Source organism: Capsicum annuum, chromosome 6, assembly GCF_002878395.1.
Source record: "Capsicum annuum cultivar UCD-10X-F1 chromosome 6, UCD10Xv1.1, whole genome shotgun sequence".
NCBI classification, from domain to species: domain Eukaryota; kingdom Viridiplantae; phylum Streptophyta; class Magnoliopsida; order Solanales; family Solanaceae; genus Capsicum; species Capsicum annuum.
Genome location: NC_061116.1, coordinates 206852552 through 206868250, shown reverse-complemented (window position 1 = coordinate 206868250; position 15699 = coordinate 206852552). Strand labels below are relative to the sequence as shown.

General features: G+C 34.4%; 1 protein-coding gene across 1 annotated transcript in view; it reads left to right on the top strand.

The window, feature by feature from the left end:
* Window positions 1-282: 282 nt before the first annotated feature.
* LOC107875969 (calcium-dependent protein kinase 24) overlaps window positions 283-15699 on the top strand; it is a 103137-nt gene continuing 87720 nt past the window's right edge. The window contains exon 1 of the mRNA XM_047414542.1: window positions 283-463. Within this exon, the coding sequence (XP_047270498.1) occupies window positions 283-463 (181 nt within the window). The remainder of the gene's footprint in view (window positions 464-15699) is intronic.

Here is a 15699-nt window from a genome sequence, read left to right as displayed (position 1 = left end):
TAGTTGATTCTATTAATGACTGAATTGATTCTTCTAGTAACATCAATTTGGGTCCATCTAGGGTTGATATATTTTGTTTAAATTATAGTTCATTATCAAGTGATATCAGTGTTGATCATCTTGTGTGTTATGATGGCATTGGTATAGTTGATCATAAAGATAGTCAAGTGAGTCATTGCACTTAATTGATGAATCTTTGAGTTATGATTTTATTCCGTATTATTTTAGTGAGGATTTTAAGGTGGAATTTACTTTAAGGTTAATCTTTTTTTTTATATTCGCATGACTAATGAAGGTGAAACGCATAGTGGCATATATTGGCATAACGAAAATGTAGTCCCTCGTAAAGGTTACCAAGTGATTGATAATCCACTATGGTATGATGAAACACTTTTCAAAGATGAAATTCTCTTCCTGGAAGATGGTAGTACATCTATTGGAATGGATGGTATTCAAAACAAAGGTGATTTATGTGCTACATGTATCCCTTCATCATTGTGTATTTCCATTCTTTGTCAATGCCTTAATATGATCTGATGAATGAGTGAGCCTTCTCATAAAGACACCTTGGATGAATTTAACTTGTGTGACACCTTGCTATACTATTTTATTACATATGATGATACTCTTGCCTTTGAGTGGAGTATGTTGTGTGAGAGTGAGAGTGTCAATAGGGTAAATAGATGTATAATTAAAATATGTTTTCTTATTTTCTTTCCCTTCGACCCCAATAATTATTTGAATAGTGGCATTGGTGATGAAATGCTTGGTCCAAATGACAAGCCAATTAGAGTGAGGTTATTGTCTTGTATGGGGATAAGAATATTAAAACATTTTTTCTCTCATGTAATTATTTCTTAGTGTTATTAATTGATCTCATGAGTTTTAATGAGATATATTTTCCAATTTATGTAGGGTACCTTTTTATTTGACCAAGTGGTAAATTAGGAGTAATCACATTCTTGAAGATAGCTAGTGCATTTGGCGAGTCTTAACTTGGGATGGCCTTATAACATGGCAATTAGCTATGTGGGCTATCATGTGTTACTTCACTTAAAGGAGGATTTATGTTCTTATAAACATAGAATCTTTGAGGAGTTACATGTATTGTTGCCTAAAAACCATGGTTCATTTGATTCACCCCTTTGTTAACATTTCTTATGTAGCCAAGTATTTCTTGTTTTTTTGGATAACAAATCATTAGTGACTCATTTATATTCTTGGTTATATGTTAAATGTTCTCACCCTTGTCATGTTGATAGGCAGATTTATTATTGCTAACACTTGTGTTAACCCACAATATGAGGACTGTTTGGTTGTTCGTCCTTCTCATGATATTGTAAGGTTTGGATTTGAGGATTAATCCTTGTAAAGAAGGATAAGATGATACGAGCATTATAATCATGTGGAACTTTACTATTATATTCCATATAAGTAGGATAGCTTAGAGCCCAAATAAGGTCGTAGATCAACAAAGACACAAGGCCATAGGAGATCAAAATGCTAATTCATCAATCAAGAAAGGCCCTTGTCGGTTATATCCTAAAGTAGCCACTTTTGGGATATTTATGCAATATGTTATATTTTCAAAGGAGGAAATAACTATAAATAGTTGTCATAACCATTTTCTTCCTTAGATTTTGGATGATTGAATTGTCTTCAATAGACTTGATATTAAGTTACTTTACGTTAGGGTAGTAATTGGGTTCAATTCAAATTGTTAGATTAGATCGAGTGATTAGGGTAGATTTCTAAATTTATTGTATTGTCTTCTTTGCTTGATTCATCATCTAGTTATCATATTATGGATTCAATTTGATTTTTTTCATTTTATGGAGTTCTCCTTCTCTTTTGGTTTAATTGTTGTTCAATTGAGTCTTTCTTTATTCATTTCTCATCTCTTATATCTTATCTATCTTATAATTTTTTTGTTTAATTTCATATTTTGATAGTGATTTTATTCACCTCTGACTATTATCTTATTCAACTTTGATCCATAAAGTGAATTATAAATCCTCAAGAAAGACTCCATTATAGTGAATAGTATCAACAACTCCATCTAAACCATGCTTATCATATTGAGTAAGCACCAAGTGGGGTGTCTTAAAATGAACACATTCCAATTGGTCACTAGGGTCAAATGGATAAACATGGGTCTAAAGAAAACTCTTTTTCCCCATGAGTGCCATGAATACAAAGAGATTTACTCTCCTCACAAGCATAGTAATATCACGAGCAAATAGAGAGTAAAGAAAGGTGTCATGCAAATCATTTTCATCTAAGGTGTACTCAAAGGTATGCTCAAACTAGGCTCAAAAACATTATCAAGAGTATGCTCATGAATGGGAACACTAAAAATAGAAGTAATAATTGGGAAACAATGATCACCTTTTAATTCTTTACTATCCTTCCCCATAAGAGTACTCTCATCTTCTAAGAAGAGATTTTCATCTTTAGGAATAATGTTATCACACCATAGTGGGTTGTTACTTATATTATGACACTCAAGGATAGCTACATCATAACAAGATTCGCACGACTAGGTAATTTAGTAAAAGTGATTTCATCTTTCTCAAATAAGAAATTGTACTTAAAGAAAGAAGGATCAATCAAAAAAGGAGAACTGTAACATGTAAGTTAACTCTCCAAAAGACAATTGTAAAGTTTCAAAGAATTTTCAAACACATTATCATCCCCATGAGCCAAGCAAGTAATAGGATTTTCATTTAAAGGCATGCTCAAATGGTCACTCCTATTTGAAGGATCAACATTTTGAAATCATTACTAACTTGAGGTTTACTAATAACATCAAAAACATCCTCAAGTAGTGGAATACATTCATTATTAAGTTGATCAACATAATTTTCACAAGATAATGTACTATCATTCAACAAAAAGACTTTAATACTAGGTGGACTCAAACTGATCTTACAAGAAGAGTCAATTCAGTCATCAATAGTATTAACTAGTGTATTGTAATACCCCATATTTTGCATGTACTTATTCTACTTATATGGGACTTGATACAGTCTTGTAGTATAGGTAATGGACTAAATTTATTATGCGAGTATGGATGGTTTAAATGGGTTTCTAGATACTGTCCGTACATTTTAAGAGTTATCTGCTCATTTTTCTTTGTTATTAAGAGTCATCTCTTTTCTTCTTTGCTAAAGTGTGATTGAAAGTTTATGTTCTTGAAGAGTTAAATTTAAAAGGATACGTTATAGAAAATTGAGTAAGGTGACTAGTCCATTTTGTCCTCCATATTTATGAGTTTAGGTAAAGAATTATAGATGTGTTATTATTAAGAACTCATGGGATGATGAGTTCAATATTTAGTTGCTATAATAAAGGAAAATTGAGGTTGTTTAATGGATTGTTATATGTATATATATAAATATATATGTTGTGGATTGCAGAATTTATGTTGGAAAGTGTTTGAGTAGTTTTTATTGAAATATAGAAGAGGGGTGTATTGGTACACCATCGAACTGAATGTTGTATCTACTTATTACCCATTCTATTATATAACTATTTTGAGGGAGTAATGAATCCAAAGTTGTTTTGGAGGATCTTATAAGAAGATGTATGGTATGTGGAAGTAATTAGAAAAGAAATAGGTTAAAATAGTACCCTTGATATGATAAATTATGGGCTTACTTCCCAGCTACTATTTTTGCAAAGTTAAGTATCCCAAATGTGTTGTTTAGTTACTAAGACTAGTTTTCTATATACTTTATTGTAGATAAGTAATCCAAAAGGCAGGATGTTAATTTGGGTTAATATGGGATTTGTGCAACAATATGAATTTTTGGTTATGTCATTTGGGTTGACTAATGCTTCAACTGTGTTCATAGATCTTATGAATCGGGTTTTTAGGCAGTTTTTGGACTTGTTTGTTAATGTTTTCATTGATGACATATTTGTGTACTCTAAGAGTGAGGAAAATCATGTCAATTACCTCTTGATTGTGTTTCAGACTTTTAAGGATGAAAAGTTGTATGTAAAATTTTCTAAGTGTGAATTTTTGCTAAATGTTGTGACCTTTTTAGGCATGTTATTTCTAGTGAAGGGATCAAAATGGATCCATATAAGGTTGAGGTAGTTAAAATAGGGGCTAGACTCATGACTCCAACCAACATTAAGAGATTCTTGGGTTTGGATGGGTATTATAGGAGGTTTGTAGAGAGTTTCTCTACAATTGCTGCTTTTTTTATGAAGTTAACTCAGAAAAGGTTAAGTTTTGTGGTACGATACTTGTAAGGGTACTTTTGAGAAGTTGAAGGATATGTTGACTTTTGTGCTAGTTTTGACCCTACCCGAGGATATTGTTGGTTTTTTTGTGTTTTATGATGCATCCCGTGTGGGACTGGGTTATATTTTGATGTAGCATAGTAAGGTTATGGCCCATGATTTTATGCAGCTTAAGGTTAATAGAGGAAATATCTAAATCACGATCTAGAGTTGGCGATTGTGGTTTTTGCATTAAGGATTTGATGGCATTATCTGTATAGGGTGCATATGGATATCTATTAGGATAATAAGAGCTTGTAGTATGTGTTTACACAAAAGGAATTGAATCTCAAGAAGAAGGCAGTGGATCAAGCTACTTTAGGATTACAACATGAGTTTTCACTACCATCTAGGTAAATCTAATGTTGTTGCTGATGCTCGTAGAAGATTTTCTATAGGGATCTTTTCCCATATTGATGAGGAGAAAAGAGGATTAGTGAAGGATATTCATAGAACCTAGGAGTTCATATTTTTTACTCTGGGATGGAGGAGTCATTATTAGAGAAGTGGTTAACTCATCTCTTGGTGCTGAATTTAAGAAGAAGCACGCTTAGACCCCATACTTATGTAGATTAAGGATGGTATGGGTCAGCAAAAGGTTATGGTTTTGAGATTGGGAGAGATGGGATTCTAAGGTACCAAGGTTGGTTGTGTGTTCCTCATATCGATGGGATGCGGGAAAAGATTTTGTTTGAGGATCTTGAGTCTAGATATATAATTTATCTGGGTTTAATTGAGATATATCATGACTTGAAGGAAATATACTGATTGAACAATATAAAAAAAGATGTGAAAAATTTTGTTACTAAGTGTATGGTTTGTCAGCAAGTTAAGGTATAACATTAAGGCCTCGTGTCATGTCTCAATAGATAGAGTTTCCTATGTAAAAGTGGGAGTTGATATATGTGGATTTCCTTATGGGTCTTCCACGGCCTTGCAATCACTATGATTCGATTTGGGTCATTGTGGACAGGATAACTAAGTCCACTTACTTCTTGCCTATAAGGAGTAACAAATCAGAAGAGGATTCTAACAAGTTCATTCAGGTGATTATGAAGTTGCATGGTGCGCCAGTGTCTATTATTTCAGAGAGAGGTATAAATTTTTCTTCTCACTTCTAGCATTTGTTTTAGAAAGGTTTGGGTACACAAGTGAACCTTATCACCGCATTCCACCCTCAAATAGATGGATAAGAGGAATGGACTATTCATATTTTGAAGGCTATGCTAGGGGCCTATTTGATTGATTTTAAGGAAAGTTGGGTTGATCACTTTCCTCTCATTGAATTTAAGTACAACAATAGTTATCATTAAAGAATTCAAATGTCTTCTTTTGAGGCTCTTTATTATAGGAGGTGTCGGTATCCTATTGTACGATTTGAGGTTGGTAAGACAAGGTTATTTGGTTGTAAGTTTGTTCATCATACCATGGAGAAGGTTAAAGTGATTAGAGAAAGACTTAAGGCTGCTCAAAGTTGCCAAAAATCTTATGCGGATATGAGGCAGAGAGAGTTGGAGTTTGAAGTAGGTGATTGGGTGTTTTTGAAGGTTTCTCTTATTAAAGGAGTGATGAGGTTTGGGAATAAGGGGGATCTCAGTTCAAATTATTCAGGAATATATTAGACTTTAATGAGAGTTAGAAATATTTCTTATGAGTTGGTTTTGCCTGCAATTTTGGGTTCTATTCATACCGTGTTTCGTGTGTCTATGGTGAAAAAGTGTGTGGGTGATCCTTCTTATATAGTACCTATTAAAGATGTTGGTTTTACATATTCCTTTTTTTATGAGTAAGAACCTATTGAGTTATTGGATAGGTAGGTTGTAATACCCCACATTATTCTTAGCTCAGTTTAGCTCCTAGTTTAATGCATAAGAGGCTTATAGCCTTAACATTTCACTAAGTGTTAAGGACATTGTCATTTAAAAAACCCTTAACTTTTAGGATTTTTAAATTGGTCTTCCAAGCCTCAAGATGTTGGATTTTAATTTAATTCATGTTCAGGTGTGTAAGGAGCATGTCTCGGAGAAGTTTTGGATTTGCAAATAAGGACTGGGTCATGTTTGGATCACGATTCCAGCAGCTTATCGCGATAGGGTTGCATCGCGGTGGTTATTGCAATGGAGCCCTCTTCGCATCGTAGTGACCATATAATTCATATTCCAGTTACAAATTTAAATGTTTGAGAGGCAATAATGTCTTTTCCCCTAAACCAAATTAGTAAATTCATGACATAAAGCTTCAGTTAGGGTATTATTTTCCCATCTTCTCTGATTTTCTCAAAAAATCAACCCTCTCCTCCCCCAAGATCATCAAATTTCATTACTTTCTCTCAAACAAAACAAAGAATTCTTGTTCCCCAATCCAATAACATTCAAGAAAGCATTAAGATTTGTGTTTCTTTTGAAAGCTTAAGGATTTAATGTATGTGTGTTGTTCATCCATGGGCCCTTTTCACGCATTGAGTCCAAGAATATCTTTTATGTTATGAATTATGAATTTTAAATAATTAAGTTGAATTGTGCCTATGAACATCTTGATAATTTGATTTCAAGTTATGATTACACGTGTTTTTATGGAATAAGCCATTGATATTTTGAATATTGAACTCTTGTCATTTAAAACTTAATTCATGGTTTTAGTATTGTAACTATTTTATTATCACGTGATTTACCCATTACTCTCACGTGTTTGATGAAATGCCTGAGTGTTGGATTTTTAAAAATGATTCCCTACTATGGTTTCAATGAATTTATATATCCGAATTGTTATTTCCATTCAGTGCTGGAGGTTTATGAAAACCCGATACTTAGGTGTTTACATAATTTCAGTATCTTCATGATTTAAGATATACCATAAGTATTACCATTCAGTCAGTTATTATGATTACTTGTTTGTTTAGTTAAGCTTAGCTTAGTCCATTAAACAGTGTCATTAAGTTGGGAGTAGGATTCAACACCGAGCAAACCCAGAGATGGGGGTATTTATGCTAGTTTAGGGTTTGACCCTTAGTACAATCCCTGAGTTATAGAACTATGTATCTAGCGTTGGATTGAGATGTCTTGAAGCCAACTTAGGGTTGACACATAACTCATGAGTTTCCTACCAGTATAGGGTTACTCTTTAGTCCTTTGGGATAATAGTTTAGTGGATCCACGCAACTATTAATAGTACCCGTGGCACGGTACTGACACCCTTCCAACTGGGGTTATAGGTTGGACCCCGATTATATTTGATTGTGGAATGTAGATTAGATGATACCTCCCACAGTCTCAGTTCAATGCTCAGTACAAAATTAAGTTTAGGTTTTCTTGACTATAGCATGCAGACTTCCAGTTATTCAGTTATCAGATTTCAATAATTTAGTTTACAGATTATTTCAGAAATATTATATGATTGGTCTTGTATTCTCAGTATTTTAGTTTTTATGTATGCATACCCAGTTATCTCATGCTATTTAGTCAGTCATTACTTCATGCACAGTTAACCCATGCATTTCAGCCTAACCGCATCTCATATACCAGTACGTTCAAAGTACTGATCGCATACTTTTCTTCATGCTATGATTTATTATATCATAGGTTCAGACGCTTAGTTTCCTGATCGCGCTTAGATAGACCAGTGTTACAGTAGCAACAATAGTGGTGAGTCCTCATCCTTCGAGGATAAGTTTATCTTTCATTTAGATATTTCAACATTCCTTTATTACAGATAGTTTGAGTTAGTTGAGGGTTTGTCCTATCAACTCCACAAGTCAGTCAGTTAGAAAATTTTCAGATAGTTGGTTAGTTTTACCAGATTTATCAGTTTTGACATATGTTTTCAAACTTATAAGTTATTTTTTGTGCATGTCTATTGTTATTATATTTTTCAGTGATCACAACAGGTACCAGTTCATGGGTTAGCTTGTAGTCACTTATGACCGTAAGCACCTTCATCACCACTAGAGGTAGCCTCAATTCATGACAAAACTTGGTATTAGAGCCTAAGGTTTTACAGTATCCTAGGGAGTCAGAAAGACATGTTGAGTAGAGTCTTGTGCATGGGTGTTAAGAGCGCCACACTTATGTATAGGTGGCTAGAAGAAATTTTAGGAAAAGCTTCCCTTCTTTCATGTTTATATCATGAAAAAAAAAGCATGAGTTCTATTTAAACTCTCTTCCTGTCTCATCCTTTATTTTTTATCGATAATGCCTCAAAAAATTAACAATAAAAGAAGGAACGGGAAGCAGCCCACATATCCGCCTGGTTAAGAAAATCCCCTGATTGAGCATATCTCTCATGCAAAATTCAAAGCTACTTTCACTACCTTATCTCATTCAGTAATTTCTCAAAATGATTAGCAGATTATTTTCCTATCTAGGATTATGTTTCACACTTAGCAGAGTGAGGAGAAAAAGTATACGGAGAAAGAGAGAGAGAGATCAAGAGGGCCAGAATAGGTAGTTTTAAGTCAAGGTTAAAGAGTTGTAACTATTCCAAGGTCTGCCAAAAATTCTTGGCCCTCTATCCTTCTTTAGCTAGTACGCCTGTGACAAAGTTCAAGAATGATAGTCAGGATAGAGCGCTAGTCTCTAGCCCTAAAGTAGCATAAACAGTAGTCATACTAATCTACTTTGCTAGAAATATGTTAGGAATCACTAGGGTGTGTGAAAGTCTTGCAGTGATGTGCATTTTGGGTGTGATAAGATAGGCCACAGGGTTAGAAAGTGTCTAATAGTTGCTTAGAGGGGAAAGGATTTGCACCAACAAGGCCAGTCCAATCTGTCATCAGCTCCAGGAGGTCATGCATCTCAGTAGAGCGCTACTTCTATTTCCACCAATGGATAGTGCCATAATAGGCTGTATGCACTCCAGTCAAGACATAATCAGGAGAGTTCTCCTAATATGGTTACGGGTATGTTACAGGTCTTTCATTTTTATGAGTATGTTTTACTAGACCTTGAGCTTCACTTTCTTTTGTAACCCTCTATATAGCTGTTAATTTTAGTGTCATCCCAGAAACATTAGCAGAGACTTTCTCAGTATCTACCCTAGTGGGTAAATTTATTTCATCCAGATGGGTATACAAAAATTTACCTATTATGGTATACCAGAAAATCACTTTATTAGATCTGGTTGAGTTAGATATGACTAATTTTTATATCATTATCGGCATGGATTGGCTCTACTCATGTTATGCCTCAGTTGCCGGTAAAAATAAAGTCATTCATTTTCAGTTTCTCAATAAACCAATTATTGAATGAAGGGTAGTATCTCAATACATAGTGGTCGGATTGTTACATATCTTAGAGAAATAAAGATGATATCTAAGTGATGTGCCTTTATATATATTCTCAAAATCCTATGACAATATATGATCTAGAGTTAGAAGTATAAATCTAGAAGTTTAAAAGAAGTAAGGTAGGGATGGTGTTTATAGGTAGTTAGTAGATGATGTATCCATTGGGCTAGTTGTATGAAAGGTGAATTAGTAGGCCCAAAATAGTGTATGCAAGAATTTAAGTCAAATATGATGATGGAAGCGCACTTATATAATACCCTTGAGTTGCTATGTTTGAATAAGGCTAGTAATAAAGTAATTAATGTTCTCACTAGCTAAATTATGGGCTATAGAATGATGATAGCAGATGTTCAGGTCTAATGGTAATTCTCATGGTTTAGGTAAAAATATATGTGTAGAGGTGTGGGATTAGTAGACTAAGAATGAAGTTAGTATGGTTTATTAGAAGTTTGGGGATATCTATGTTACATGTTAGAATCTAAGTTTGAATCTTGGATGGTTGATCTACTTGTAAGGAGAATAGAAATCTTAGATGGTGTGAACTTATGGTATGGTGATACTCATTAAGATTCTAAGTTAGTTAGTGTTTAAGTTATTATCTGATGACTATTGGGGCTATACAAAGTTAAGAGTTGTGTCTCAGATGGGAGTATCAGTATCGAATTTTATGCTTTCAAATGTAGTCTTTCAGGTTGAGTATTGCAGTTCAGTATAGAGTTTATTAAAGGGGTCCACAGACTTAGAATAATGGCTTAAAGCTAAGGGGAGATGATAGAACAAGTAACCAAATCAGGCTCTCAAATCCTAGTAGCGATGCCAGTATATATAGAAAAGTTGCAAGGGAGGATGATGCCCAACCCATTATTATCTGAGTGCAAAGTTTTTCAGTCATCACGATATATACTGGTTCCTTACAAGTCAGCTCCATGATCATAGTTCATGTTCATGCACTATCCATAGAATCATGTACGTTTCCAGTAAGGATTTTGAGTTTGCTCAACAATACGAATCATGTGCCATGAATTTATGAACTCCAAGCTCAGGTCATGCAACTCATGACTCAAGTACCTATGCTTTATAGTATGCTCAATTCATAGAACTCATGGTATGTCATAGTAATTAGTGAAATTCATATTATGTCATGTATGTCCTTAGTTTAGATATCTTTTCAATCCATACTTTTGATTCTCTATTCCTTAGGCCTCAATTATGTGTCAAATTTATGCATAGTATTCTTTTATATTTCAAGTCCTTATGTTTTAACCTTTCAATGACCTCTTCGTGATGTAAAGATAGTGATGATAAAAAATTGATGATCAATTGTATATTGGGAGAGAATAAGTATTTATTGTTGAGGAAATATTATTGTATTCTTGTTTTATATATAAGGCTATAAGGGTGAAGAAAGATTGAGGTTAAACTTTTTTTTGTATATGTCATGATTAGTTGAGAATTCTAGGTGTGTCTTCTTAGGGATAGTTCATAGAAGTTGGTATTGATAGAAGTTTAGAGGTTGAGGAAATAACTAATGTTCCCAAGGAGAAGATATTGTAGTACCCATATTACTCTTGTTCAGCTCCTAGTCGCATGCATATGAGACTTAAATCCTGAAAATTTCATTAAGTGTTGGGGATCATTTTAAGGCCCCTTTACTTTGAGGATTTTTAAATTGGTCTTCCCAACCCCGAGATGTTGGTTTTTGAGTTAATTCATGTTTAGGGGTGTAAGAAGCATGTATCTAGGAAGTTTTGAATTTTTCGAACGAGGATTGGTCATGTTTGGATCACGATTCTAGCAGCTAATTGCGATAGCATCGTGTAGTGGTAGTTATAGTAATGGGGACCTCATCGCATCATTGTGACCATATAATCTGCATTCCTGTAACTAATTTAAATGTCTGAGGGGAAATTATGACTTTTTCCCTCAACCCAATTCATAAATTCACGACTTAAAGCTTAAGTTAAGGCATTATTTGCCTATTTTCTCAAATTTCCTCTCAAAAAAATTGTCTCCTCCCCCAATATCATCAAATTCTATTACTTTGTTTTCAAGAAAACTAATAATTCAAGTTCCTCAATCCAAGAACATTTAAGAAAACATAAATATTGATGTTTCTATTTCAAGCTTAAGGGTTTAAGGTATGTGTGATGTTCATCCATGGGACCTTTTCACCCATGGAGACAAAGAATCTCTTTTTATGTTTTAAATTATGAATTTTACATGATTAGGTTGAATTATTCCCATGAACATTTTGATAATTTTATTTCAAGTTATGATTACACATGTTTTGATGGAATAAGCCATTACATGTTTTGAATATTGAACTCTTGTCATTTAAAAACTTAGTTCATGGTTTTGGTATTGTAACTATAGTATTATCATGTTATTTACCCATTCCCATACTTAAGTTCATGACTCTCATGTATTTGATGAAATGCCTAAGTTTTGGATTTTGAACAATGATTCCCTACTATGGTTTCAAAGCTCTTATATGTCAGTAATGTTATTTCCATTCAGTGATGGAGGGTTATGAATACTCGATACTTAGTTGTTTACATAATTTTAGTATCTTCAGAATGATTTCAAATATACCATAAGCATTATCATTCAGTTAGTTATTATCGTCAGTTGTTTGTTCCGTTAGGCTTAGTTCAGTCCATTAAACAGTGTCATTTAGTTGGGAGTAGGATTCAGCACCGAGCTAACCTAGGGATGAGGGCAATTGACCCTTAGTAGCAATCCTTGAGTTACAGAACTACCTAGCCAGTGTAGGTTTAAGATGTCTTCCTGGTAGCTTAGGGTTGACACATATCTTATAAATTTCCTACCAGTATAGGGTTACTCTTTAGTAGTTTGGGAAATTAGTTTAGTGGATCCACACAGCCATTATTAGTACCCATGGCATGATACTGACACCCTTCCAATTGGGGTTACTGGTTAGATCCCAATTAGCTCAGATTGGGGCATGTCGGTTAGATGATACCTCCCACAGTATCAGTTCAATTTTCAGTAAAAATTTAGTTCAAGTTTTCTTGACCATAGAATACAGACTTCCAATTATTCGGTTATTAGATTTCATTTATTCAATTTACAAATTATTTTAGAAAAATTAAATGGTTGGTCTTGCATTCTTAGTATTTTAGTTTTCATGTATGCATACTCAGTTATCTCATTCTATTCAGTCAGTCATTACTTTATGCACAGTTTACCCATGTATTTTTGCGTAGCCTCATCTCATATACCAATACATTCAAAGTATTGATAGCATACTTTTATTTGCCCTATTAAGTATTATATCTTAGGTTTGGATGCTTACTTTCCTGACCGAGCTTATATAGTTCAGTGTTACAGAAGCAGCAACAGTGGTGAGTCTTCATCTTTCGAGGAAAAGCTTAGCTTTCATTCAATTATTTCAGTATTCCTTTATTACAGTTAGTTGGAGTTACTTGAGGGTTTGTACCATTAACTCCACAATCAGTCAGTTAGAGGCTTTTCAGACATTTAGATAGTCAGTTAGTTTTGTTGGCTTTATTAGTCTTGACAGATGGCTTCAGACTTGTGAATTCAGTTGTATTTTCAGTATTTAAACCTTATGGCTTTATCAATTATTTTCTACACGTCTATTTTCACTATATTGTTCTGTGCTCATAGCAGGTACCAACTCATGGGTTAGCTTTTGGTCACTTGTGACCTTAAGCACCTTTGTCGAGACTAGGGGGCAGCCTCGGGTCATGACATAGGTTTGTAGATTAAGGACCAAGGACGTAGCTTTAGTGAAGGTTATTTGGAGATTCAAAAGGTATAATAGGCTACATGGGATGTTACAGAAGATATAAAGGCCAAGTATCCATTCTTGTTCCTCGGGTTGGATGAAAGTGCTTAAGGTATGAGTTTAGTTTTCCTCTTATCACTTTTTATGTTTGTCAGTTGATTCTGGGATATTATTAATATTGTCATGCTAAAAGTGTCCTGACTCATCATTTGGAGACAAATGATCCTAAGTGGGGGGGATAATGTAAGACCCCTTAAGATTTTGATCACTTTTTTGACCTTCCCGCGTGCGTAATGTTGATTTTTTACTTGGATTTTGTTTAAGGAGGTTAAAAGTGTGTTTGGGGAAAGTTTTTAAATTTTTTAAGGGGTTTGGGGATATTTTGGAACTCCTTGGCAGTGTGCCTCCACAATATCAATGTGCCATGGAGGTTAACCTCCATGATGTTAGCGTGGCATGTAGGTTAATATCCACGATGATGTCATGCCACGATAGTGTTTTAATTTTGGTGCTGTTTTGTGTTTTTCTCTTGGGGTGACGGGCTTTTGTTCTTTTACCCCTTGTACAACCTTTAAACATAAAATAAGCCTCTTTTATTTAGTTTCAAAGATCAAAATCATCCATTCTCTCTTAAAACCCAAAACCCAAGAACATTCAAGTGTTTCACAGTGTATTCATCACCAAGACTCCAAACTTTAATTGACTTCAATTTCTTGTGTTTTTGTAATGCCCCAAGTCTATACCCTGGATGCTACACGGTGCTCAAAATCCCGAAGGACCACAAGATAACCCATGACTGGTACCTGCTGCAATAACTGAATAATAGTACTGTAATATGCGAAAATTAGGCATAAAATTTTCATAAGGTTTAATACTAAAATAAAACTGAATACGGTATAACAAATAAAAAATCTGATACATCTATCTGATAAACTCTAGTCTGAAAAAGCCTCTAAACTGTCTAAAATATGGAGTTGATGGGACAATTCCCCAAATAACTTTTAACTACTGAAATAATATGAACTACTAAAATAATAATCATGTCCTCTAACTAAGAGGACTTACCACTAACTCTGACTGCTAAAGATCTAAACTACTAAGTGTGATTAGAAGCCCGCGCATATGAACCTATGATATAAAATATCATAGCGCAAAAGAAAGGTATGCATTAGTACTTTGAACGTACTGGTATGCAAAGTGAGGTGGGATGAAATGAATGGGTTCACATGCATGAACAATACTGATTGAATGACATGAATATAACTAAATGGGCGTACATGCATGAATACGTATACTATAATCTGAGGTCGTGATAACACTTGATACTGAGTTCTGAATTACTAATTTACTGATATCTGAGTTTACTGGTACTGTGTAGCTGATAACTGGGGGACTGTATTTGACAGTCTTGATCCTCAGGAACTATACTAATTTCTGTACTGAACTGAGTGACTATATCTGACAGTCCTGAATCTATAGAACTAAACTAAGTTCTATTCTGAGTTAGGAATTGAAACTGAGATTGTGGGAGGTAATCATCTAACCGACATTCCCCTTTCTGAATAGATTAGAACCCCAGTTGGAAGGGTGTCAGTACTTTGCCATGGGTAAAGAAAAGTTGTGAGGTAACCCTCTCTGACAGAAAACTCTTTCGTCAACCCTCGCTGGCAGGAAAACCTGTACGAGATGTATCCACCCTAGTCTGGCAGGAAGATATCTCAATATACGCTGGCTACGTAGTTCTATGATATAGGGATTTCTACTAAGGGTATAACCCTCTTCTAGGAGGAATTCCCCCATCCTTGGGTTAACCCAGTGCTGAATCCTACTTTAATTTGAATAGACATTGAACTGATTCCTAGTTCATACAAGGCTTGACTGAACTGTTACTGATTATACTGTCTAACTGAACTGAACTGAGTTCACTAAATTTTGTTGACTGATGGAATACTACTAAATTCTATTAACTGGCTGAATTTACTAAGGCCTGAATGGAATACTAAACTGGACTAGACTGATACTAAGTCTACGGAGTTTGTCATGAATTCCGTAACTGACTGAGAGTACTACTGATTGTGACATGACTGATACTATCCTGAGACTGACCATGGCTCTAGGTAATCAGCAAAATTGTTAGGTATTAAATACCCCAGGACTCAATATCATAAATTATAAGACATGGCCTAATCTTGAAACATGATAAATAACTACTTGATCATCATTAATTTATTGGGACATTCTAGCAAACACTCGCATGACATGAACTTGAATACATGCTATCATGATATAATTTCATTATTTAATTCTCATGAACAACTCATCGAACACTTAGAAGGAATTGTATATGCACATA